The sequence below is a fragment of the Pyrgilauda ruficollis genome, unplaced genomic scaffold, assembly GCF_017590135.1.
Source record: "Pyrgilauda ruficollis isolate IOZ18807 unplaced genomic scaffold, ASM1759013v1 scaffold13, whole genome shotgun sequence".
NCBI lineage: Eukaryota > Metazoa > Chordata > Aves > Passeriformes > Passeridae > Pyrgilauda > Pyrgilauda ruficollis.
The window spans coordinates 5,928,889-5,954,345 of NW_024511432.1; the positions used below are offsets into that span (position 1 = coordinate 5,928,889).

The 25,457-nt window shown below is 44.9% G+C and overlaps 2 protein-coding genes across 3 annotated transcripts; one reads left to right on the forward strand and one right to left on the reverse strand.

Annotated features, from left to right (window-relative positions):
• Positions 1 to 1,505: 1,505 nt before the first annotated feature.
• On the reverse strand, positions 1,506 to 11,077 carry LOC121348957 (purine nucleoside phosphorylase). The gene is made up of 6 exons (XM_041458984.1): positions 11,055 to 11,077; positions 7,618 to 7,787; positions 6,830 to 6,933; positions 5,395 to 5,570; positions 2,631 to 2,821; positions 1,506 to 1,723 (listed from the first exon to the last, which is right to left on the reverse strand). The coding sequence occupies exons 1-6, from the start codon at positions 11,075 to 11,077 to the stop codon at positions 1,506 to 1,508; spliced, it is 882 nt and encodes a 293-aa protein (XP_041314918.1).
• An 8,203-nt stretch (positions 11,078 to 19,280) lies between these two features.
• On the forward strand, positions 19,281 to 25,071 carry CMTR2 (cap methyltransferase 2). Of its 2 annotated transcripts, none has more exons than XM_041459077.1 (2): positions 19,281 to 19,344; positions 21,520 to 25,071. In XM_041459077.1, exon 2 carries the CDS (start codon positions 21,539 to 21,541, stop codon positions 23,831 to 23,833), a length of 2,295 nt encoding a protein of 764 aa, XP_041315011.1. In that variant the 5' UTR covers positions 19,281 to 19,344; positions 21,520 to 21,538; the 3' UTR covers positions 23,834 to 25,071. The 2 variants fall into 2 exon arrangements, with proteins under 2 accessions (XP_041315011.1, XP_041315010.1); XM_041459076.1 differs by lacking the exon at positions 19,281 to 19,344 and adding an exon at positions 19,466 to 19,492.
• Positions 25,072 to 25,457: the final 386 nt, after the last annotated feature.

The window sequence follows — 25,457 nt, forward strand, 5'->3', positions numbered from 1 at the left end:
TGTTCCTCCTGGTGGCAACATCTGCACCATGAATACTGCAGCTGACAGCAGTAATTGCAGCATGAAAGGCTTCAAGCAAATACCCATCTGGAAAAAAAAATGGAAGAAATGTCATGGAAGGCTGAAGGCTGTGACAGAGGGCAAGTGTCAATGGTAAACAACTGGTCAGCTAAATTTAGGAAGGCACGTTGGGAGCTCTCCATGACTGGTTGGGTGTCTTCAGTTCAGACCACTGAGTCAACTAAAAACATTTAGCTATGACAGTGATGGGCTTTATAGAGAACTACAAGATAAATGAAGGGAAAATGTTATCTAATAATTACTGTCAATGTTTCACATCCAGCTGCATCCACAGCTCAGCTTGACCTTTGAGGAACAATGAATAATGCACCGTTCTGGTGAATGTTCCCCCTTCCTTGACAGACAGACCATCAGCACACTGGTAAGGGAGAACCTCTCCTGTTTGTCCTTTACTCACTGTTTGGTTCATTTGCTTTATGTAAGAGGACCAAGAAAAATATCATACCTCTTTCAAAATATTTCCTTTGTAATTTCACATTGTTAAAATCCACAAACCATTGATGCTCCAAAATCTGCTGCAAGGACAGCAGCAAAGCTCATGTGAAACATGGGATCAAACAAATCTCCCTGTCTTTGGGCACCAGCAGGAAACCAGTCTGCAGTGCTGAAGCCACTGATCTCCAAGATGTCCAGAAACTGATCAAAACCAGGGAGAGATAGACCTGGATTCTGTTTCCAGCTTGGCAATGTTTACATGCTGCACGGTAAGCCATGCCTTGTACTGAGCTGAATTTTCATGTCCTGCTAAATTGGGCAATGAAACAGAATAGAGAGGTGAGAGGAGTGCTGGGGATGTGCTGCATTGTAGCAAACAGCTACTGAGCTCTGCAGCTGATCATGAGGAGCCAAAGATGAGGAAGGAGTGGGCTTTCTGGGAGACCTTCTGGGAGGGGAAGTCACACAACCCCATAGCAGTGCAGTGGTTTTCCAAGCTGTAAAATCAATTGCATTTCAACTGCTCTGCACCATTGTTTGCTCCAGGCAGATCTCATCTTTAGCCTGGCCCATTTCATGTATCCAAAAGTCAGTCTTTCTCTGGGCTTCCTCTGGCTTCAGCCCAGGCCCTACCAAAGCAGGCACCAAGCCCCATGACCAACTCCTGACCTGGGGAGCAGAGACTTGGGGCAGGAGGGTGTCCCAAGAGAGACAGCTGGGGGTCACAGTCTCTGGGGCTCTGCTGACACTGGGGTTTGGGAATGTGCCAGAGTGTTGAAGTGCCAGTAAGCTGTTTTGGTCACTGGCTATTAACGAGGGGATCATCCTGGCAAAATTCAAAGTGAACCTCTGCACCTGATCAGATAAACCACAAAGATCAAAAATTCTATTTAAAACTGGGAGAGAAAGGGACAGTCCCACCAACAGCTCTCCCCCAACACGTGGTAGTGTTCACACACGTTGTGACATGAAGGATTAATGGCTGGAGGTCATAGAGAGTTTGTGCTTTCCCCCAGCTTCCCAAGGAGGTGTGTGAGCAGTTTCTGCAGGGCTGCAGCCCGGACCACCGAGATGCGCAGCACTTCCTCGTGGTTGGCTTTCTCTTGGCTGTTGTAGCTCATCACTGCTCTGTTGGTGATGAGGGAGATCCCAAGGACTCGGAGGCCGCAATGCCTGGCTACAATTACCTCTGGGACAGTGCTCATGCCTACAGGAGGAGAGGAAAGGACCAGAATGAGTCAGGATTTGCACCAAAACAAGATCTCTCCAAGGCTGCACCATCCTACCTCCAAGCACACGCCCTTGTCTCATTCCCCCCAGCTCTGTGTCTGAATAGTTAAAGGCTGTGATACGTACAAAGCTCAAATAGCTGCAGACTACAGTTAAACTCTGCTCAGCACAACAAACCTCCTGCATTCGATCCTGGTGCCACAGCTCCCTCCTTAAGATGTGTCAGACTGCTTGCAGACTTGCTAAGGAAGTACTGATATGCTGTGTCATTGGGCTCTTCCTTGGCTAAAAAAGCTATTGCAAATAAAAATGGCTTTGAGGGGACCTGAGCTCCTTTCCTCACACACAATGAATCTGCAGGTATTAATACACAGACTTCCATGAGCCAGGGGTCATGGAAGGAATTATAGCTGGAGGAATCATATGGATCATGGCACTTTTCTTTTTCACAGTTGGGAAGGTATTCATGATTACCATCCTTAAACAAGACTCAAAAGCAAGGCTGGTTTGTAGAGAAAAAGCACAGTGAAAATCTTTACAATGTCAGAATTAGAAGAAAAATACTAGAAAAATACTTCATTTTTATTGAGCCCCACTCAGTCCTCCTGAAGTGGAGCCATCTGAGCATGAGAGACTTTGTGTTTGGGAAATAAACACAAAGTTGTGCTGGGATGCCTGTCCTGCTCAGCTGTAAGCACAGGGACTTTGTGCAGATCCTCCCAGGAGCTGCACTAAGCCACTGCAGAATGAAGCAGGAATACACAGAGCTCATTTCTCCAGCCCCAGGAGACTTAGAGAGTCAAAGACTGAAGCAAGTCAGCCTTGAGCAGAATTAACTGTCCAATCCACGTGCTCAAAGAGCCCTGGCAGCCCAGCCTGCTCACCCACAGCATCAGCTCCCAGCGCCTGCAGCAGGCGGCACTCGGCGATGGTCTCGTAGCTGGGCCCAGCCTGCAGGCAGTACACTCCTTCCCTGGTGAAGCTCAGGAACCCCAGCTCCCGGGCACTCTCCATGGCCAGGCTGAGCAGGTCTTGTTCATAAGCATCTGACATGCAGGGAAACCTCACTCCAAACCTGAAAGGCAGTAAAGGACACAGCTGTGTGATCGTGCTACTGCTCCCTCCGCCGGAGTCCAGGGATGGTCACTCTTCACAGGAAAGGGAAGTGTTAAGGGCAGACCTGCCATGGATGCAATCTCTCTCATTCCACGCTTATCATCGGTAATTCTGCCATCAATCATGGAATAGTTTAGGTTGGGAGGCACCTTCAAAAGCCATCTCATCAAAATCCATGCAGTGAGCAGGGACATCTTCAGCCAGATCAGGTTGTTCAGAGTCCTGTCCCACCTGACCCTGAATGTTTCCAGGAATGGGGCACCTGCCTGGGTGTGACATTCCTGCTAGATCTAGTCATCCAAGACTGTCAGCACACAGAGCTTATGGCTGTTGGAAGGTCTGGCACTGCTTCCTTCTGCAGGAACCCTTCTGGAATGGTCTTTCAAGGGCTCCTGTCTCTAGGGAGCACTGATGGCCAGTTCTCTCTCCTCAGTAACTGCTCACGATGTCTTTTGAACATTCCCCACCAAACAGCTGCTGCTCTGAGGCACAGAGTCCCTCAGGCTGTCCCTGGATGGGGGTTTAAGCCTGGCCTGATGGAGCATCATTTAAGGCCCATCACAGCAGGCTACTTTACATCTTGGAGCTCCAGGGCCATATTTTAGGTAGCTTTCATCTTCTGCTTCAAGACTTGGTCTCTTGCTTTTGGTCTTAAAATAGCAGCTCAGCCCTGCTCCTGATGAAGTGAATCCTGCTCTTGACTCAAGGAGAGCAGGAGAAGATGGCAAAGATTGTTATGCTGCCACTGAGGAAACCTGGAAAATAAACTCCCAGCAATGTTCATCAATGCAGCTCAGTAGGAGTGGACCAGGTCCCTCATTTATGCTATTAAATCTTCTGCTTGTTTACATGTTCTTCCAGCTGAATGCTTAGGGCAGTAGGTGGCTTATTTTGTTTTTATAAACACTGAATATTACATAAATAAAAAAAGACCTCTTCTGGTCTAAGGTAATAAGTATTCATCACCATGAAAATTGCTTCCCTTTTCTGAAGGATGGCCAGCAATGCAGGCTCCCAATCTCTAATTTATTAAAAAAATATTATTTCCACATCACTTCATTGCCTCTAGTTTTGCTCTGTTGTGCTTAGATAAATCCTTCCTGGTAGCTCAGCTGGACAGGATTTTAGGAGTTTGCTCAGCTAAATCTCTGCAATGCTTTGAAACCTGATTCATAAAGACCTTTTGCCCATTTTGATGCCTTGGTCAGCAGTACAGAAATCACCTCCCAGAGCACTGCAGTCTTTACCAAGAAGCTGCTTTGGGGAGGCAGTGAGGCAGCTATGCTGCCTTTGAACGCTGTCCAGATGCAGTTGTTTGATTGGAGTTTCTCCCCCTGCTCCAGAGCAATTATGCAAGCCCAGAGAGCTTTAAACACTCCATGTAGCTTCTCTGCTTTTGATCACTTTCCTCCAACCCACGGCAATACCTACAAAAATGTAAAGATGTTCCACTTCAGATGGGTACTGTCCTCTTGCCATGGAATCGCAGCACAGTGATTATTTCTCCTGAGGCAGCTGCCAGCACCTTTCAGGTTCTTTCAGAAGCAAGAGCCAGGTCTGCTGTTACATCAGGAAGGAACTAACTGAAAGCCAGGCAGGCCACCTTACTCTCAGCAGAACTTTCTCTCTGGAAAGATCTGAGGACAATCCAGATGCCTGCCCTGCAAACACGTCCATTTTTCATGATGTGCCTTCCACCTTACCAGTCTGATGGTATCTTGGAAGGATTTTGGGATCATAAGTTCATTTTGGAAGGGACATTGAGGTCATCTAGTCCAGCATCTTGCTCAAAGCAAATCCAAATCTGTTGGCAACTGCAGTTCAGGGGTGAGGATATGATAGAAGCTCCACTCTGCCCTCTCAGTAAGGTAAAGATTCGGCTACACAGCCAGTACAGGAAACCTGACTTCCCAGTTCAGCCAGCAGCAGGTGGCTCTTGTAGATCTCAAGGTCTCTGAAGAAGCTGCCAAGACAACCACCTCTCATCAGAGCAATGCCTTCAGTGAATACAAAGGCACTCCAGTTTGCAGACCTGGGTACAGCAGCGGTGATCAGGAATTTTAGAGGTTTCATCTTTGGTCTGCCCTCCACTTACTGCCTGGCCTCTGCTGTACCCATTCCATCACTCCAGAAATGGCTGTTGATGAACCCAGGCTGGAGACAGCACAGCTCACTGACTGCTCAGTTAAGGGGAACCAACAGAGAGAGGGGCTGATAAAAAGAGGAGCAGTGGGCGTGTTTAGTAGATGGTACAGCTGGTCATGTCAGGAGAAAGATCAGAAGCCTACTTGTACAAAACAAAACCTTCTGAGGGTTTGTGTGTAAGCTCCTTCTAAAGATAACCAACAGCCAAGGGAAGGCAGGGCAGTGGCACAGCACATACAGCTACTGCTGTAACTCTTCCCCTGTGGTTACCTGGAGCCAAACTCTGCCTCTCAGTAAATATTTGTCAGCAGGCACAACTGGCAGTCCCAGCCCACGGATGAAGGAGGAAAGGATGAATTGGTAACAACAGAGCCGATGCCTTCTTACCGCTCATCATTTGGCCCACGCAGGGGATTCTGCCCTCCCAAGCCAAACAAGCTGATGTGATCCCTTATGAACATGATGTCCCCCACTTGGAAGTGGGGATTCAGTCCTCCAGCAGCATTTGTGACAATCAAGATCTCCACCCCCAGGAGAAAGAACACCCTGATGGGAAAGGTGACCTGCGAGAACCAAAAGCACATGTGCAATGAGTGTCACAGGCAGCAGACAGCCACTGCTACTGCATTTGTAATATCACAGTCTGTGGGTACAAAGAGTCTACATATGGAGACAAAACAACCTTCTGCAATTTTAAACCTTCCTGTAATTTAAATAGAATGTTAATGCTTTTTAAACAAATTAAACATAATCTTGCAATGAAACAAAATCTTGTATTAAAATCCAAGACCACGTTTCCTACAGTGGCAGGAAGGTCAAATAAAGGTGTACAGAAGGAACATGCAGATAGTTTTTGCTCACTGCCAAGGTCTTGAAGAGATCAAACCACTGTGCTGATTGAAGTAACTACTTATGCACATGGACTTGGAGAGTAATCCAAAGCTAAGGAACAGTTGGGAGCTGGAGAAAAAAAATTTAGAGAAGTTTGATTTTGAGGAGTCATGAAGGAATTCGGATGATACCTGCTATCAATCAAATGCTACTGTGAGCAAAACATTTCCTAGTAAGGAACACCACTTCTTCAAGAAGTAAGTTAATTTTAATAGACAAACATGTCTTGATAAAGCTAATTTTGTATTGAGTGATTTTAAAATAGTTGGTTTTCTATAAGAAGTTGGGTGGTGCCAAAAATTGTGGTTTTAATTCAAATTCAAACAACATCAATGCAAAAAAGAAAATCACAAAGCTATCCAAATTTAAAAAAAAGAGCCAATAAATAAATATTATTGTTGTTTTCTAGCAGAAAAGTATACATATGTGCATGGTAGGTAACATAAATCTCCACACATTCCAGTCTGCTAGCTGGGAGGTTATAGCAGCTTGCAGTAGCCTGGGTACTTTTTCTAGGGAAAGAAAAAAGCTGTAAACTGTATAAATGCAATAGAAGATTAAAATAGATTATTCTTATCACAGTTTTCTCATTGCTGATTTAAATCATGATTAAACTGACTAAGTTAAAGCATGTAAATTAATCTGCCTTATATGATAAACTATTTCCCCCTGTGAGAGTAGCAGGGTCAGCCAGTTTGTGTGGCTGTGCAGCATCACCTTCACCCAGCAGAAGCCAACTACCTCTTGGTTTGAACTCCCAATTTTATTTTCTGGGGGCAGATCTGAAATCTAAGAAAGACTCATTTCAAGAGCGCTGTAAATTCATTGCAAGAGCTAACATCCTGCAGCTAGATAGCAAGGCAAGCAGTCACTGCTGCAGCTTTTACAATACATGTCCCCAAGGTGAATATTTTCCTTAAGGAGAACTCACCGTGCTGAGAGAGTGGCCTTCGTAGGAGTGGAAACGTCCCTGCATGCACACACAGGACTGGCCATTCAGCTCCCCAAACACCAACCTGCCAACATGCCCCGACACTGGAAATTAACAAAGTGTCATTTTAGTGACAGGTCTCAAGGAATTTGACTTTAGAGGGATCTGTTAGTTGATGATTTTGTTTTACCGCAGGGCCAAGCACTGCAAAAGCCAGAGCTGGAAACCAAATAAATAAATAAATACCTATATCTATATGGTTTTTTTACTGTGAACACACATTTCATCAGTGTCACTATGATATTTTCATGAAAATCCTTTGCTAAGATTTTTCTCCTCACTAAGAAGTCTCAAAAAAGAAATGTAAACAATTAACTATCTGATGGCTGTGGAATGTGGTCTGGACATTGTTTACCAACAAGCGCATCTTTGATTGGTCCACGTGAGTTATTTTTACTTAATAACCAATCAAAGATCCAGCTGTGTCGGACTCTCTGACAGTCATGAGCTTTTGTTATAATTCCATTCCTTATTATTCCTTTCCAGCCTTCTGATGGATCCTTGCTTTCTATTATTTTTAGTATAGTTTTGGCATAACATTTTAATATAGTATAATATCTTAATATAATAAATCAGCCTTCTGAAACATGGAGTCAAGATTCTCATCTCTTCCCTCGTCCTGAGACCCTTGAACACAGCCATACACCAGTGTGGGACTGGTTTGCAGACTTGAGTGGCCCCTGTGTGAGGCTCTGCTGCAGGCTGCTGGTGGGTGGGGTGCTGCCCACCTGAGCTCCGTGGGAAGTGAAGGATGTCCTCATACAGGAAGACTGTCCTGGTGTCCAGCACATCAGCCAGAGCTGCCAGCCCGGAGCCGCAGACGATGGCGATCCTGGGCCGCCGGGCAGCACGCGCACGCAGCCACTCTGCTGCTTCCTTGCACGCCTCGTAGCCATTTCTGCAGGAGGAGAACAGGCCAGTGAGACTTATCAGCCCATTCAAAGAACAAGCTTCAAAGGATAAAAGTCCTGAAAAGGTGCAGAGAAAAAGAAATTTCATTAAGAGTATAACAATAGAAGCTTTGCTGCTATTATTGAAGTTGCATCACTTTTAGGCTCATGTGTTTTACCCCTGACTACAGGGAAATCATTTGAATTCCCTTGGCTGGTTTCATTCTGTAGATGAAGAATGGCTAATGATACCTAGATCACAGACATGTCACAAGGCATAACCACTCCTGCTTCTGACGGGCTCTGGTTTCTCTTGAGTTCCTGAAGAAAGGGAAAAGCACAATTAGACTGAGAAATTCCAACCTATATGAGTGTGCATGGGGATGTCCAGCCTGTGACGGGGAAATACAAATGCCTGGAGTTCTGAAGACACCTGAACAACACAGCTGGAATGCTGTGCTAATGAAGGAGTAGACACTGTCATCTGCAGTAGGTAAAGATCCAGGTAAACTTCTGAGACGTGGGTCAAGCATCACCTACAGAGGTGGAGGAGCCAATCTCTGTAAGTGTTGAGTGCTATCAGCTCCCACTACTTCCATTTAGGCTGGTACCACATGTCAGACACCCACCCTCTCGATACCTCGTGCCTTCAGTTCAGAAGGATAAACATGGAGATCTTACTCAGCCTCTTCTCTCCCACAGAGCGGGCGTGGGATCACACCTGCACTCCAGACACAGCCTAGAGGCCAAATGACATCAGTCTCCATCAAAACAAGTGAAAGCTCCAGAGTTTAAAGTGATTCAAGAGGGGGACTCGGCAAATATATAGGTTAAAAAAAGTCTAATCCAGCAGGGATTGCCTGAAGCTGGGATAGAAGTTGGCATTACAGTGCCTGTTGTACATCTGTCTCATGGGAAAGGAGAAGAGTTCAACTTTTAACCTCTTAGCCCAGTATTCAGATGCCTTAATCACAGTTTTGAAACACAATCAATAGCAAAATAATCCTATAATCCTGTTTCCAATAGGACAATGCAGACACTTTCTGAAAGTCAATATCAAGGTTGATTGGAAACTATCCTCAAAGCAGGAGTACTAATAGCAGTTCTTGGAAGCAACTCAATCATTACCAATGATGAGTAGAATTAATGATTGTACACGGTAGAGGACTGGGTCTGGAGTGAACCCACAGGCAGGGGCAGCAGTTCTCTGTATGAAAAGTTGATCTGATTATTGATAGGTGAGAAAATCAGATACTGTGAGGCTGCAGGTGATGTAAAATTGACTGGAGGTGTTGATAAGCAGTCACTATCTATCCAGGAATGTTTCTTTTGGTCCTTTTTTAGCAAGTCTCTTTTTTCAACAGGTGTAAATCCTAGTGATGCTGTGATGCTGCTCTCAGCAGTCTTAGAGGACAGACAGAAAAGCTTTCAGAGTGGTGCTCCTCACTCCAGGAGGTCTCAGGCTAAGAGGATTTGACTGTCCTCGTACAACTGGTTCCTCCAACCAAAGCACCAGATATTGAAACAAAGGTTCTCAATTCTATGCTTTTTCTTTCTTTACACTGACAGAGTCAGTAGTTATTGCACAGGTGTTTTCTGTGAGCATTTAGACTCTTAGCTGTTTAGTTACTACTTTAAGTCCTATCCAGCATAGGATACACCAAACTTACAGTCCTAGTTAAAAAATGTAATGTCAAAAATACCAAAAAATGTCATAAACCTGCAATCCAATGGGAAGAAATAACTTCCATACACATAGATTAAAACGAAGAGTCATACTTAGCTGAAGTACTTTTCAAAGGAAAAGTTTGGAAATGAGAGAGTTTATTTACCATCACATACTGAATTTTCCAAGTACATCATGAGCTCCTGAAATAAGCAGGAGCTGTGAAAATGACATTAATAAAGACTACACTTGACTACGTTATCACTTGCTCCCAGACAAAAGCTTTAAAAGTGCTTTACATACATTAATGAACAATTCCCCCCAATTTCTCTGTTGAATAACTGTAATCCTTGTTTAGAAATGCAAGGGAACCAAGAGAATTTATATGTAATGCCCAAGGTTTTGATATACCTGTGGCAGGCATGAGAAAAGAACAAGGTCACAAGGATCTGCTCTTCCTCATGACCATAATACTGCTTGTTTCAGTATTTTTTTTAAGTGCATAAACCATTGCAAAACAACATTAAAAATTGGATATTATTCCTATATAATCAGAAATTTTAGGAATGTGGGATAGAACCCATTCAATGTCTGCTGAAGACATCAGGACTCACTGAGCTATGCCTAGTTACAGTGGATTTTTTCCCTTTTAAACAGAAGATATTAAAATACTTCTTAACCAAAGAAGTAAATCTCCAGTGCTGCATATGTTTCCTTGCCTGAAAGGAGCTCCAGCAAGTGCACAGGGGCCTGGCATCCCAAAGGCTTTGGGCACATCAGAGCTGTCCCCAGTGCTGAGAGCACAGCGATGCCAAAATTAATCTGCTTGCAGTATTTTGCTTTCAGAAACCTTCCGGATGACATCAAAGGGACTGGCAAGCACTGATAATTTCTGAATGCAAGGGAGATACCTGCTCAGCAGGAGCAAAGGGGGACTTTGACCCGTGGGTCACCGAGCAGAGTGTTCAGCCTGGAACTGCATGAGCACAAGGCCTGTGCAAGCTTTTTGACAGCTTGAATTAATACATGTAGCACGAAGGCCCCTGTAGCTGCTCTAACAATGCACACCTAATAATAGTGCTCGGTAGCATTGCTTTGGATTAAATCACAGGATCAGCTGAAAACACAATCCCCTTTATTGTGATTGCTGTCATCCACTGGAGAAACACATCTGTTGCAAAACACAGGACTGTCACCGGTGACAGATCTTTTATGGCATGAAAAAAAACCCACTCTTATTTGCTTCTAAGTTGGCTGAAAGCAAATCTATGTAAAAAAAGCAGACATATCCCAATAAACAGCTAAAGCATTATGTCTGGGGGCACGTGGCCATACGTATTCACAGTCTGTGCCTCTCCACAGGAGATATTTGCCTCTTCTGGCCCATAACCTCTCCCAAGGTCACCTACTCGCTGCCATATTTCATAACACCAGCACCTGCCCAGGCAGATGGCCAGATTCCTCTCCAATAATAAGATGTTTACTTCTGAGCAGCCTTTGTCTGACATTTATTGAGTGCCCAGTAGAAAAGAAACAAGGTGAGGAAAAGCGATGTAATTTTGTTAGCCCCATCCAGCTCGGACGTCCGTGCTGTTTCACAGCACCTTACCTGTCTTCCTCAGCATAGGCCATCCTCCTCCTCTCTGGTTAACCAAAAGAAGGGGATGGTTGCTGGAAATGGAGCTGCAGGGTTTTATTTGAGCAAAGAGCAGAGGTCTATTGAACCTGCAGAAGCTGCTGCTGTCTCTGGCAGTGAGTCAGGGAAGTGTGTCTCAGCTTCTCTCTGCTGTCCCCTGAGCATCTCTAATCCCCGAGTAGGAGGGGCATGGTCAGGACATCTGCTTTTCTGGCCTCACCCCACATGACACACATGCTCTAGAGCTCTGCAGAAAGCTTACATGCATGCACACACACGCTGTAATGCAGATTAAGCCTAGAAATTTCACATGCACGCACACTTTTCAGTGGCTGACAAGGGATCTGCCTGGATTTGCACCTCTTCTGTCACCTGGGAACCAGCTGGAGTCACCTGCTCCTGTGCAATTCAAACCCCTGGGAGTGTGCAGACCCTGTGAGATGACCTGTAGCACCTACCACTGACACCAGACCTTTCCACATCTCACATCATTGCCTTCCCATTCTTTCATGGCAGCCAGGGGTGATGGTCCAGTAGCTCCCCTCAGGGTTTTTTGTTCATATCTAATTGTCTCACCCTTCCCAAAATGAAGTACTTCTTTGAGATATGCTAAACCTCCATTCAGCAGAATATGAGAGACACAGGAAAGAAGACAGACACCCCACCATCTGTCCCTTTAATTTTAGCTTTGCTGTGTTTGAAAACAAATATAAAAACAACCCTGTCATATGGATCTGTTTGTGCATCGGTGTTCGATCCCAACCACTGATGTGAACCACATTTTACAGAGCCAGAGATGTTTCCAAGACAATTGAATGCCAAAAAAATTCAAGAAAAGCAGTGATGAGTAGAGACCTCACACGCCCTAGCTGAAAGGCCACATCTACAATACATTCACAGCTTAATAAATCCAAAAAGGACACGTGGGGGTATCATTTATAAATAACCCAAGCAGGGACAAATTAGAACTTGTCAATTTTTAGACAAATCATCCAGACATTAACAAAAATTCAGAAAACTGGGCAGCACTCATTTCAGGTCTTGGATTTCTTATTTCTTACATTCCTCCTTCCTTTTTGATCTCGAAGACCTTGCATCAAAGAGACCATTGTTGCCCCAGAAAACTGTCTCTGAGAACTTCAAAATCAAACAAGGCAATAAATAGGGCATTTTTAGAGAGAGATATACTTCATGCTGGAAAGCAGAAACCCAGTGATGCCAGCACAGGCTGGGAATCTGCAACAACCAGCAGAATTTAAAAATCCAATTCTGTTTTGTTTGTTGAAAAATACAGTTGGCACTGAAGAAATAGAAAATGGATCTGAAGAGAAACCATAATGAGGGTCTATCCCCTCAAGTTCTTGAACTCTCTTTCTCCCTCAAGTTCACACTTCCATTTCTTTCTTACTTTCTCTTAGAAAGCTTAAAATGTCCCTTCTGCAGAGACAAGCAGGTGGGGTGTGCCACGTCAGGACCCACAGTACATTGCTGCACTGGCATGGTGCATCTTGCTCTTGTTTGCTGGAGGCAGTGGGAAAATCAACATTAAGGATCTTTAAATAATTTTCCCTTCTACGTCCTCTTTCTAACTCTGTTTTTACCACGTTTCCCCTAATTTTTCTCCTTTTTAATCATTCTCATTCTTGCACTTCTGAATCTTGGCCATATCTGACTCTGCCTGTTCTAGTTATATCTTCCTTTTTTCAGCATTGTTTTTCTGTACAAAACACAGAGACTGAGAGCAGAGATGGTTTTAGGTAGATTTAACTACACCAAACCCTGTGCCCAAAGAGGGCCCACACTGCTTGGCTGTGAGCCAGTGTGCCAAAGGACTCTGCAAGTCACCATCACCCCAAGCCCAGGGTCTTAGAGCCACTTACCAGCTCACTCAAGTCTTTCTGCCCTCTGGAAGTCCAGGCTCCTCTTGCCACTACTCAGGACTTCTTTGAAACTCATTATTTGCTGCCATTAAATTAAATTACAGAGCAATGTTAGGCCCTTAATGTTGATTTTCCATATAGCTTGTTGGTATCAGCAGAGTTCTGATGCCCCCCAGATATGTTCCCTTCTCCTGCCTTAATCTGATTACGTTCATTAATCTGATTCTTTTTTTGCAAAGCAGACAAGAGAGATCAGACAGCCTGAGAGCTCTTCCCAATTTGCTCTCATCTAAGACAATCTCCTTCCTAGTTTGGATTTACATGGAAAACAGGATTATCAAAAAGGGGCCATTTTATCTATCTTTCTGCAATGTCTGTTATTTAACAGCAACAGAAATTACTAGAGTTTTAACCTGTAATGCTGCATTGGCTGGACAAGTACGAGATAAATGTTCACCCTACTAGGACAAAATTAATTTGAGCACTGAGGACATTCATGCCAATTAGACTGCAGGGAATGCTCCAAATCAGATTTATCTAGAAAAAGAAGGTATTGAATAGATTACATAATGCTGAAAAAAATTATTGAGACTCTTTTGTCCTGAAGGAATCTCAGTTGTCTCTGTCTGTATGTGTCTGCAGCAATTTGTATCTATAATCCTGATGTTACTGCCTTGGCTGTCATTCCAGCCCTGCTTCTGTAGTGAGAACTTCAACTGCCACAGGATGCAGATACAATCACCTGAAATCATTTTCTAACAATGCTGTACATTCCTACAGCAATTTCCATCTAAAGAAGCGCCGTGAAGTATTTTGCAAGCATTTCATCAAAACATTTAATTAATGCTTTAGGGTAAGTCTGCACTTTCCTGTGCGCTGACATTATCACTGTATCAAATTATCTTGCAGTCTTCTCACACCTACTGCACATCACTCTTTTGGGAAGAGGAACTGAGCTGCAGAAATATTCACAGAGTGTCTACACAGTGGGGACAGCCTAGCCCAGAAGAAAGTATCCCCCCAAAACCCTACAGGCATCACCGTGCCCTTACTGGTGCACTTTCCTGGGGGGCATTTCTCCCAGTTCTCTCATACTTAAAAAAGCCAGGATTGTGCCTCAGTGTTTTGGAGGAAGGTGAAATGGCTAAAGCTTGGAAAGATTCTGCTTTTATGCTGACTATGGAAAGCACATGTTCCAGGTTTGATTAAAAATTACTGCCAAGAATTAATCAGGAATTTTTTCAGCAATTTGGAAAGGCTTTGTTTGGGAAACTCATTATTGTCTGTACACTGGCTAGCCAGACAGCTACTGGAGTGTTACTAGCCCCAAGAAAGATAGATAAAATTGAGTTATATACCAGAAAAGTTATTCCCCAACAGATCATTTTAATAACAATCTCTAACAAGATCTGCCTGGAGTGGTGAGCATACTGCTCATTGTGCATTGACAGGAAAGAGACCTCTGGCCACAGAGAATGCAGCAAAGGGCTGGCCAGGGGAACAGACAACCAGACGTTCAAAGAGCCTGTCATGGTTAGCTGAGCAAAATGAGAGCAAAGCAATGCTTCCATGACAGCCTGAAAATGTTGCCATGGAGGCAGGAGAGATACAGAAACTTAAGACAGGCAGCAGGAAACCGAGGAGATGCGTGTTCAGTTAGGCCAGACGTCAAAAAAAAAGCTTCCAGCTGGCCAAAATGTGCAGCCCTAAATAGCCCTCCTGCGAAGGCAGTGGGAAAAGGCTTTTAGGACAGAGATCAGTTAATGCAAAGGGTTTATGATGTTTACTGGTAGGGAAGCAGCCACAGCACTCACAAATTACATGCCTGCTCTGTAAAACCTCACCATCTTTATATGACTCAGGCAGAAAGAGGAAGCAACTTGATGAAACCTGTGAATAAATGATACCACAGAAACCAGTAAAAGAGCAGAGATGTCCTAATACCAGCCAACACGTCCATCTTCCAGCTCTAGGAGATGTAGCAAACAGCAGAGGGGAAGACTGGGGTCGTGGCTGTGGGAGTTTGTGGAAGCAAAAGCACCTGTGGCAAGGAACTTAGAGAGAAAGAGTATAAAAGAGATTATTTGGGGATTTGAGGGAAAGGAGTTGAACCTTCTGAAGGGATACAAACAGCACAACCAGGGATCAGCAGTATGTCAGGATTGGGATGAAAGGATGGGCTTTTCAATGTGGAAGTGCTTTGAGGCAGGCAAAAAATCAGAGAGTACAGGGGAAAGTGTGGTGGAGGGCTGAAACAATCCTTAGTGAGAATAAGTGGAAAAGAAACCACAGATCCGGGTGAACTAGAGACTTAATAAAGGCCAGGTACCCCTGTGCCCTACAATAAAAACAAATAACATGAACTAAAAATTATAAGGAATAAGAAAGAAATGCTTTCAGGCCTGTCACAGAAGAAAACAATTCTCAGATAATTAAATTATACTACACAGCTCCATGTATCACTAAGAATCCTTGACAATAGATATATTTCCCTATTTAACACAGGTAAATGCTGTTCATATCCTGGCACCACAGCCAGCTGCTGGGGCTCCAATATGCTTCTCCATATGAAGAATATGAATTCTCCCTAGGAAGGTCACTTACTCATATCAAGACAACACAGGACCCAAGTTTATCCTGCTCTGTGGTCTGGTTTCCTCTTCCATAATTGATAATACTTTCACACAGTGAAATGCCAGATCTTTCACTAGGTCTCAGGACGATGTCCTCATTTCCCCAAAGCCCCCTTTGGAAAACCCTGATTTCTGGAGGTCAGTAGGTGAACACACTACCACTGGTACTTGTGGTCTGTCAGGATGTATTTGTGCTGTTCCAACAGGATCAGTGCTTCCTCGTTGTCTTGTCTGTGGTGCAATAATAACACACTATTGAACAGTTGATAGGTTTTCCCTTTCATTTCAGTGATTTTTGTTTAAAGAAGCAAAGGTTAGACAATTGTACATCATTTTACTAACTGTCTACACCAGACACTGTTTACTGGAGTTTCCCAACTCACTTTCCTTGTAGCAGATAGTGGCTGCAATCCTCTGGTGATGAAAGTGAAACAAAAATCTGCCTGACTTTGAACTGCAAGCCAGAAGCAGAAGAATGACCCCTAGAGATCAGTCCCCAAGGTCATGGCAACCCACTTGATTAAGGGCAACCAGCTGTCCCAGCATCATGCAGCACACTGCAATAGACAATAGTGTTGTGATTCAGATACCACACTGTTTAGTTTAGATACTCTATTAGCAATAAATCTAATCATCATCATCCACATAATCACTGCGGATAATTCTTCTCATGTCTGAGTGAGAGCCTTCTTTGCCACATCAATGTCATCATCCCAATTGACAAATATCTTGCATCCAGCACAGTGATAGATAAAGCCACGGTGAGATCTGGTGCAAAATTATGTGGGTTTGGGACTGATCTTTAGAAGCAGGGTGAGAAGTACTGGGTGTCCCATGGAATCCATGGAAGTTTCTTCCATGGCTCAGCATAGTCTTCCCAGAAAACTCCCTGCACACATCCAGTACGACTGAAAGAGCTCCCAAATACCCCAGCAATACTCCCCACTCCATCGCATAGTAGAGTTACACCCTACAAAAGAAAAAAAAAAAACAACAAAACAGGGGCATGAACAAGACCATTTTATTCTTAATGAGATGTTTAACTCCCTGTGTTTAACTGCCCAATATTCACCTAAAGACAGATGCTTCCATCTGGGGCTGTTGGTGCCACAGCTGTGCACAGAGGTAACACTCTGATTGGGAAAATATCAGCTGAAGATCAGCTGATAAAAGTCTGGCTCCATAAAAGCAGGGCTAATGCAGGAAGAAAGTGCTATGTTCTCATTTTAAGTATCTTACATGGACCAAAAAAACCAAACCAATCAACCAACCAGCAAGAACAACAACAACAACAAAATAGATTATTTTGCATAAGACAGAAGTGTCTACTGAAATTTCTGCTTTAACTTGAAGAGATTTCAGAAAACATAAAAGGATCCTGAAGCTCACAAGCTGAATTGAAAGTTTAATTTCAGAAAAAGCATCACATTTTTCTTAAGCATGCTATTCAGCCACATTTATTTTAGCTAGGACTCTTGTGCTGTCATGCGCTCAGTGATGAATTGTTCTCCCCTGTGATTTGGAAGAGCCTTATCTCCAGGAGTCCAGGGGAGTGTGACTCTGAGAAGCTGCAAGCCACAGTAAAAGCCTGGCAGGGTAGAAATGCAAAGGTCAAGCCTTGCCTACAGACCACTTTGCACTACGAGCTGAATTGTAGCTGTTCTCTTGGTAGTGTTATCCAAGCACTGAAGCACTCAAGAACTTGTGAAAGTGATGTGTTTAAGAAGAAATTAAAAAGGATCAACCCTTAAACTCAATGCTTTAATTACTTATGGCCCACAGAAGTCAGCCAGTGTAAACCTTGTGGCTGGTGTGTGAGTATACACAGAAACAACAGAGGGAAGGCAACCAAAACATCCCAGCACCACTGGAAACATCAGTGAGAAAGCCAAAACTAAAGGAAAGCTCTGCTCAGGCTTTTATACAAACACAAACATTTCAGACTGCAACATACCTTTGACCTTCCCACTAACTTTAAATTCTCATGAGCTAAAAATAAGATTTTAGCAATGCCATTACTGTGTGCCCTGTACAATCAAGAGAGACCAGACCAGGCACTGGAGAACCCTCCACACCCTCAGCTCCCCACCTCACCAGCTGCACACCGCTTTCATTCATTTGCCCCAGCTCTCCCTCTACTTTTACATAGACATTGCTTGAGTAAAGGTTATCTTCAAACAGGCCAGTCAAAGGGTGAAGAGGCACTGAGACAGAGAAACCTTCCATCTACACCTCAGCTCTTTCTCATTAGGTAAAACTTCTTTCTGATGAGGCAGCCAGTAAGTACCATTTTGTTACACCACTATTAGGGGTCCATATGACATGATTTGGCTTGGAAAATACATTCTCTCTTTTTTTCCCCTGAAGGGATTTAAAGAGTTTTAGTCCTGTATTCCTGTTTATACAGAGCACTGGGCTTTTTCTATAGTTAAGATTCTATTTTGTCGTAATATTGCTTCATTTTAGAAAGCAAGCAAGTAGTTTAAAAGAGGGGAGGAAAGTTGTCTGGTTATAGATCCCTGTGTTCAGTTATGACTTTAACATATCAATTCTCTCATGTACCTAGAGTGGGAGAAAAGATCCCTTATGAATACATTATTATATCCTTAGGTTGGACATGTAAAGGGTTGTTTGGTTTTTTTTCCAGTTACTGGTCTTCAAGCAAAATTTTCCCAAGTTATCCGTTCTGAAGTGCCTAGTACTGATAGCACTGAACTTCTGTACCAAAACTGCTTCTGGCTTAGGACTGGATTGAGCTTCATGAAGAATATGTGAGAGTGCAAAAATCAATAGCAGGAAGCCTGGTATTAAAGCAAAAGGATTTCTGCTTACTCATGCTCCATTGTTGGCTATTTGTTCCCAGAAGGGCTGGGGAGTGCCACCTTCCTGAACCTGCATATAGGAAAATCCCCATAATATTTAAAGTCTCGAAAGCAACTTGCACCTGCTGTCTACTGTAATAATGAATATGCTTTGACCTTTCTGCTTCTGTGTGCAGATTAGATGCTGCTTTGCTGTCTAAAGCGTCTGCGTGTTTCCAGGCATGCTGCAATGGATGCTCAGTGATGCTCATTATGACTCTGTTAATATTTCAAGGCTCTTTGCCTCCTGCTAACCCAAGCTGGGTGTAACAAGTCTCCCGGGGATTCAGAAAGGGCAGCAAGGTGGGTTACTATGTGAAGAGTCTTCTTAAGTACCCGCCTTGTGGGTTACAGAGGGCAAAGCAAGCTCTGGAGGAGCATCACCGCTGATTCCGGAGCCTCGGCGAGCTCCGAGCCGTGCTCCCCGCAGGGCTCCGGGATGATCGCGCCGGGCTCAGGCTCCCAGGACAGGCGGCCCAGGGCGTCGGGAAAACCCACACAGGGCGCTGAGCCCCAGCCCTGCCTCTCCAGCGGGCGGCCACACATCCCAACACAGCCTTTCTCCTCCGTTCCTCCTGAGCAGCCCGTCAGCGTTAGCGCTGGTAAGTGCTGCGCGGGGAACTTCCAGCAACGCTGGGCTGCCCCGCTGCCCGGAGGCGGCTCCTCTGCTTCCCTTTCCTCGGGAGAAACAGCCGCTCTTGAGCTCCTGTTTAGGAGATGGAGCCCACCCAGCCGCGCTGCCCGGAGCTCAGCTGCTCCTCACCCATCCCAGCTGAGGGCAGAGCCGCAGCGGCAGGAACGCTCCCGGGCCGGGCCGGGCCGGGGCGGTGCCCCCGAGGGGAGGGCGTGCCGGGCGGGCGAGGGGCCGGGCCGGGCGCGCTCCAGCCGGGTAAGAGCGGGAGCGGCTCCAGGCCGCGCTGCAGCCGCGGCCTCGCGTAGGGAGCAGGCGGCGCGGGGAGGCGCCTCGGGCGGGCGCGGCGCTACGAGCGGCCGGGGCGGAGAGAGGCAGCCGGGCCGGAAGCGGAGCGCGGGGATGGGTGAGGAGCTGCGCGGTGGGGCGAGCCCGGTCCTGGCTGGAAGGGGTCTGGAAATGATGATGAAAAAGCAGGCGTTTGCCTGTTCTCACTATGTGCTGAGTGAGCTTGGATTTAGGGCTGAGCTTGTTAGTATTCTGGCTGGAGCACCTGTGGGACGGGCTAAGAGAGCTGGCGTTGTTCAGCCTTGCAGAATGCTCTGGGAAGCTCTTACAGCCCCTTCTAGTACTTAAAAGAGGCATACTACAGAAGAAGGAGAGTAACTTTTTACATGGGCAGATAGTGATTGGACAAGGGGGAACGTTTTTAAACTAAAAGAGGAGAGAGTTAGATTGGATGTTAGGAAGAAATTCTTGCCTGTGAGGGTGGTAAGGGCCTGGTACACAGCCCAGAGAAGCTGTGGCTTCCCCATTCCTGGAAGCGTCCAAGGTCAGGTTGGATGGAGGTCTGAGCAACCTGGTCTAGTGGAAGGCATCCCTTAGCAGTGGCTGTTGGTTGCGACAAGATGGTGTTTAAGGTCCCTCCCAACCCAAACCTCTTCTATGAATAATTGGGATGAGCCCATACTTGGTTGGTGTTTAAAATGAAATAAACTAGACAAGGGCACAGTGATCTGTGTTTCCCCCAGTTTTCCTCTTTACCCAGAACACCCTACAAGAAAGGATGAGATTAAAGCCAGAGCACATCTGCATAGAGAACAGTGGAATTAAACCTGCCCATTGAAAGGCCTTGAACTGGGGAAAGGCAAGATGAAACCTCAGCTGTGTGTGTGACCATGTGCCTCTCCTCTCCTCAGAGGGCTGATGGTGCTGAGGGCAGACAGATGTGGGCTGTGGCTTGAGATGCTGCATGGGCTTGAGGGGAAGAGTAAAGTGCTGAGGGTGTCCATTGTTTCCAAACTTTCTCAGCTCTTTCAGTTTTAATCCAATATTTTCTCAAACTCCGTTGTTATGTAACACTTAGGGTCATTGTATTTTGTGTTTGTGGGAATGGGAGGGCTTGAGGGATGGTTAAAGAGATAGGCTGAGAGATTTCCTATCTCGGGTGGTAATTTTGATTGAATTATTTTGCTTAAATGAACATTTTATGTTGGAATAAATTGCTGGCTGGCTGATTTCTGGTTAGTGCCTATCACTTGTGTGCTTTGTGCTGAGCGGTGGAGCAGATTGCAGCAGCCTCGTCAGCTTTGTGTGGAGTGTGCTCTTATTTGTTGGCCTTTACCCACTCGCAGCACAGCACTTAGCACTGCTTTCTTCTTCAACATCAAGCACGTATTCCCATTGACCACAGCTGCAACCAAGTCCTCTCACTTCAGGTTTATCACAGCTTTTTCAGTCATTGAAGGAAGGCATAAGGGTTTGCAGTCATCTGGCAGAGAGCAGTAATGCTGAGTAGAGAAAGGGAAAGGTTTTGCTCACTGGCTGGTGTCCAGCATCCCTCCGGGGCAGTTCTCCAGGGTGCCAATGAGGGGCTACCCCAGCATTATACTGGGTTTGGTGGAAGAGGTGGGAGGGTTGTTCCCACTTGGGAAATTGGAGGAGCAGCAGCTGTGCTCCCTCTCAAAGTTGCCTTTGCTTGTGGCTCCTCACCCTCCATACTTAGAGCTCTCAGATAAGCACAGCCATAATCAGATGATAACATTTCTGGGCCACTTGCTGAATTTGGAGAGCTTGTGGTGTGTTCTCTTTTGTGACTGAGAGATATATTTGTATTTAAGTGTTTAGATCCATGCAGTGAGCAGGATATTCAGAGTCAGTGAAGGGCTAAGCACCAGCAAACTCTTCTTCTCTTGCTGTGTAAATAGCAAGAAGGGCAATTGAACTAGTGAACCTCCTGATTTTCAAACGACCTTATTGAGGATAGCCCTCATTTACATTCCTCATTGGTGCATCATTCCATGAAGCATTTACCTCTGTTCTAGAATATAGCTGTTAAGCAGGACACATTTTTATTTTTCATAAAAAGTTTTTCCTATTTCTGTACTGGTGCGATTGGAATGACGTGGTTTCTTCTCCCCTGATGTTGTCCAGGTTGTGAGTCTACCCAAGAATGGATAAACGTAAGCAGCCTTGTGTTAACCAGAAGACCAGCCTTGAAAAGTTCAGTCCTGAAATTCTTTCTGAAATTGAGAAGCTCTTTGCGAAGAAGTTTACTTACACTAAGCCAGTGAATGATGAATGGAAGCTGCCAGATCCCAGCAATGCTTTTACATGTGAGCATGTGGAATTTCACTCACTCCTGGCTCTGAAGGACTCAATGAATGAAGTGAAGAACCAACTGAGTGATAAGAACCTGGAGGATTGGCATCAGCACACCTCATTTACCAATAAAGCAGGGAAAATAATATCTCATGTGAAGAAATCTGTGAATGCTGAGCTCTGTACCCAGGCATGGTGCAAATTTCATGAGATACTGTGCAGTTTTTCTCTTCTCCCAGAAGAAGCTCTTCAAGATGGAGAACTGAATTCTGTACACCTCTGTGAAGCACCTGGAGCTTTTATAGCCAGCCTTAACCTCTACTTGAAGTCCCACCATGTCTCTTGCCACTGGAATTGGGTAGCTAATACTCTAAACCCTTATCATGAAGCCAATGACATCCTTATGATGATCATGGATGACCGTCTGATAGCAAACACGTTACCTTGGTGGTACTTTGGCCCAGATAACACTGGGGATGTGATGACATTAAGACATCTAACAGGACTTCAGAGCTTTGTGAGCAGTATGACCACAGTCCACTTGGTAACTGCTGATGGCAGCTTTGATTGCCAGGGAAATCCAGGTGAGCAGGAAGCTCTCGTCTCACCCCTTCATTACTGTGAAACAGTCACTGCTTTAATGATCCTGGGCACCGGAGGATCCTTTGTTTTGAAGATGTTCACTCTGTTTGAACACTGTTCTATCAACCTGCTCTTTCTGCTGAACTGCTCTTTTGAGGAGGTCCATGTCTTTAAACCAGCCACCAGCAAAGCTGGAAACTCAGAGGCTTATGTGGTTTGCCTTCGCTATATGGGCAGAGAAAGCCTTCATCTGCTTCTTCCTAAAATGACACAGAACTTTGGAACAGAAATGGTCACCAAAGCTCTTTTCTCCCAGCATACGCTTCCAGAATCATTCCTTAAAACACATGAAGAGTGTTGCATGTTCTTCCACAAGTGCCAGGTAGAGACTATCTCTGAGAATATCCGTCTTTTTGAGCACATGGAGGAAGCAGAGCAGATGAAACTGAACAAGTTAAGAGACTGTGCAGTAGAGTTCTTCATGCAAAAGTTCCACGTGAAACCCATTGGCAGAAATAACTGGCTTGTCAAGAAATCCCAGGCTGGTTGCAGCATGAATGCAAAATGGTTTGGGCAAAGAAACAAATATTTTAGTACATACAATGAAAGGAAGATGATGGAAACCCTGACATGGAATGATAAAGTGTCAAAGGGCTATTTTAATCACTGGGCTGAGGAACATAGTGTAAATAATGCTGGGAACATGTGCATCCTGGAAGGATCATTTTCTAACCTTGAATGTAGCTTTTGGTACATTTTGGAAGGAAAAAGACTGCCAAGAGTAAAGTGTTCTCCATTTTGTGATGTTCAGGTCTTAGAAAATCTTAATGAAGCTGTGAAGGAGTTGGGTGGGGGGAGGCTGAAAAGCAGATCAATGCTGCAGCCTTGTCACTCTTGTGAAGTCCTTCCTGGGGAGCTCATACTGGCAAAAGTGTCTGATCTTTCCAGGTGCCATCAGGAAGTCCTAAATGAAAGTTGTAGTGACCAATTCAAGTGCCTTGTGGTGGGCTTTCCCACCCTCTGTGACACAGAAGGCCAGGCCAGTATGGAAATAAAGCCCATGGACGCAGCCGCGCTGCTGACTTTCAGCTTCTCCTTGCTGTATGATGGGGAACCCAAGTACCAGCAGCAGCTTTTGGAGTGTGTTCTGCATTCGTTGGCGCAGCTGGCAGCAGGAGATGCGTTGGTTTTGCCTGTTCTCTCCTGCCTGACACGCTTCACAGCCGGCCTGGTGTTCATCCTGCACTGCTGTTTCAGGAGCGTGGCGTTCGCGTGCCCGACCTCGCGGGAGCCCCTGAGCAGCGGCGCCGCTCTGCTCTGCGTTGGCTACCGAGGCCTCCCCGCGCCCGTTCTGGAGTACCTACAGCATCTGAATGCACTGATGAGTTCCTTGCTGGACGCAGACTCTCCCCAGCAGGTTCTGCAGTTCGTGCCCATGGAGATTCTCCTCCAGGGCAAGCTGTTGGAGTTTCTGTGGGATTTAAACACAGCCATTGCGAAGAGACAGCTCCACCTGATTGTGCAAGCTCAGCAGCAGCGAATGACTAGTGACATTCCACTTTAAATAATTCTAGAACTGCGTGAGTTGTTGCTGCTAGACCTTGTTTCACAGGCAGGCAGAAGGTGTTAAAGATGTTGTTAATGTGAAGGTAACATTAATGCAAAACTGGTATGACACTGAGGGTGCTGGCAGAATGTTTTGAACTGTCAATCCTAGGTGCACCATATTGTATGTGTAGGAAATAGGAGAAAAGAAAGCCAGACATTGATTTCTGGCCACTGATCTGGGTGTTTTCGGATGCAGAATAACATAGAATCTTTGATTTAATGGAAGCAAGGGCTGACAAGCGAGCATAAGCCTCAGAGCCTGCTATTACCATCCTTAAAAACGGTCTTTTGACATCCCTTTAATTTACAGTTGGTTTAATTATTAATGGTGATGTGGGGGAAATGCTGTGTAACTTGCTGTACCATTTTGGATGGTATGAAATGTGGTGGTTATGGGTACATGTCCCCATTTACCATTCTTAAACAAGAGCCTCTGAATTTTCACCTCGTAGCCTTTGAATATCAGCCTCTTCTGTAGCACTTCAGTGAGTGAGGACTGAGATGAAGATTTCCTTGCCAAAGCCTGATAATGGTTTCTCCATCTCATTCTTCCAGCTGTTTTGTGAATGCTGTGCTGATATCCTGAGTTCCAGTTCTTTGTGCACTTCAGTCACTTGACAGAAGGATCAAATGGAGCGGTTTGTGCCAGAGAAGTGCTCAGCTTCTGGCTGTTCATTGCTTACTCTTCAGGCAATAATTTGGATTGCCATCAAGCCCTCTCTTGTGACTTCTTATGGGTCCAAAGCTGAGCTCAATTCTCGAGAATGAAATTTGCTAGAAGAATTAGCCAGTGGCTGTAGACACTTAGGCTTGTAACAAGCAGAACCTTTAGGAGACATTTAAATGCAGGAAACTTCCACCAGCCCTGAGAGGCTCATAACATGCAGTTGCTGGGATTTGCCAGCCTTTCCTTGCTAAAAATCCTTAAAACGAAGGCTTTGAGGTGTTACCACCTGAACAAACAGTTCACCAGTTGTGTGCTTCCTTTCTTGTGCACACAAGTGTGTTCATGTTTGTGTGGGAACCCTTAGGGTTGTACAGCCATGAAGCTTTTGTGTTGTAAGTCATCAATGTGTGCTTTTGATGTAAAGGATGCATATATTTTTTCAAGTAGAAGAAAAAATGGTTGCTGTATATTTTGATTTTATTGAGAAATGTTAAGAGACTTTTTATTTAACAAAAGAAGGGAAAAAAATGCTGTTTGGAGAAAATAAAGCCTTTTATTTTAGGTTTTCAGTGTTGCTGTTTACATGTTTCTTTACCAAATATGGAAGATATCAATGAAATGCAGTAAGGGAGCCTGGGAAGGTTTAAGTGGTTTTTTTTGTTTGTTTTTTTTTTTAGCCAGGCTTTCCTCATCTTGTCATTTATCCATCCTTCATGAGTGAAGGCTATAGTTATCTTCATTTCTCTCTAACTTTAACTTTGGAGTTCACCAGCTTAGAGAGACTCCACTTACAGCTGTGGTCAAAGCAGTGGAGGAGGCCTGCACAGAGTTCCCTTGTCACTGAGCCTGACAAGCCATGTCCCTCTGTGTTCCTGCATCTCTTAGCAGCAAAGATTTTGTCTTCAGGATCTTC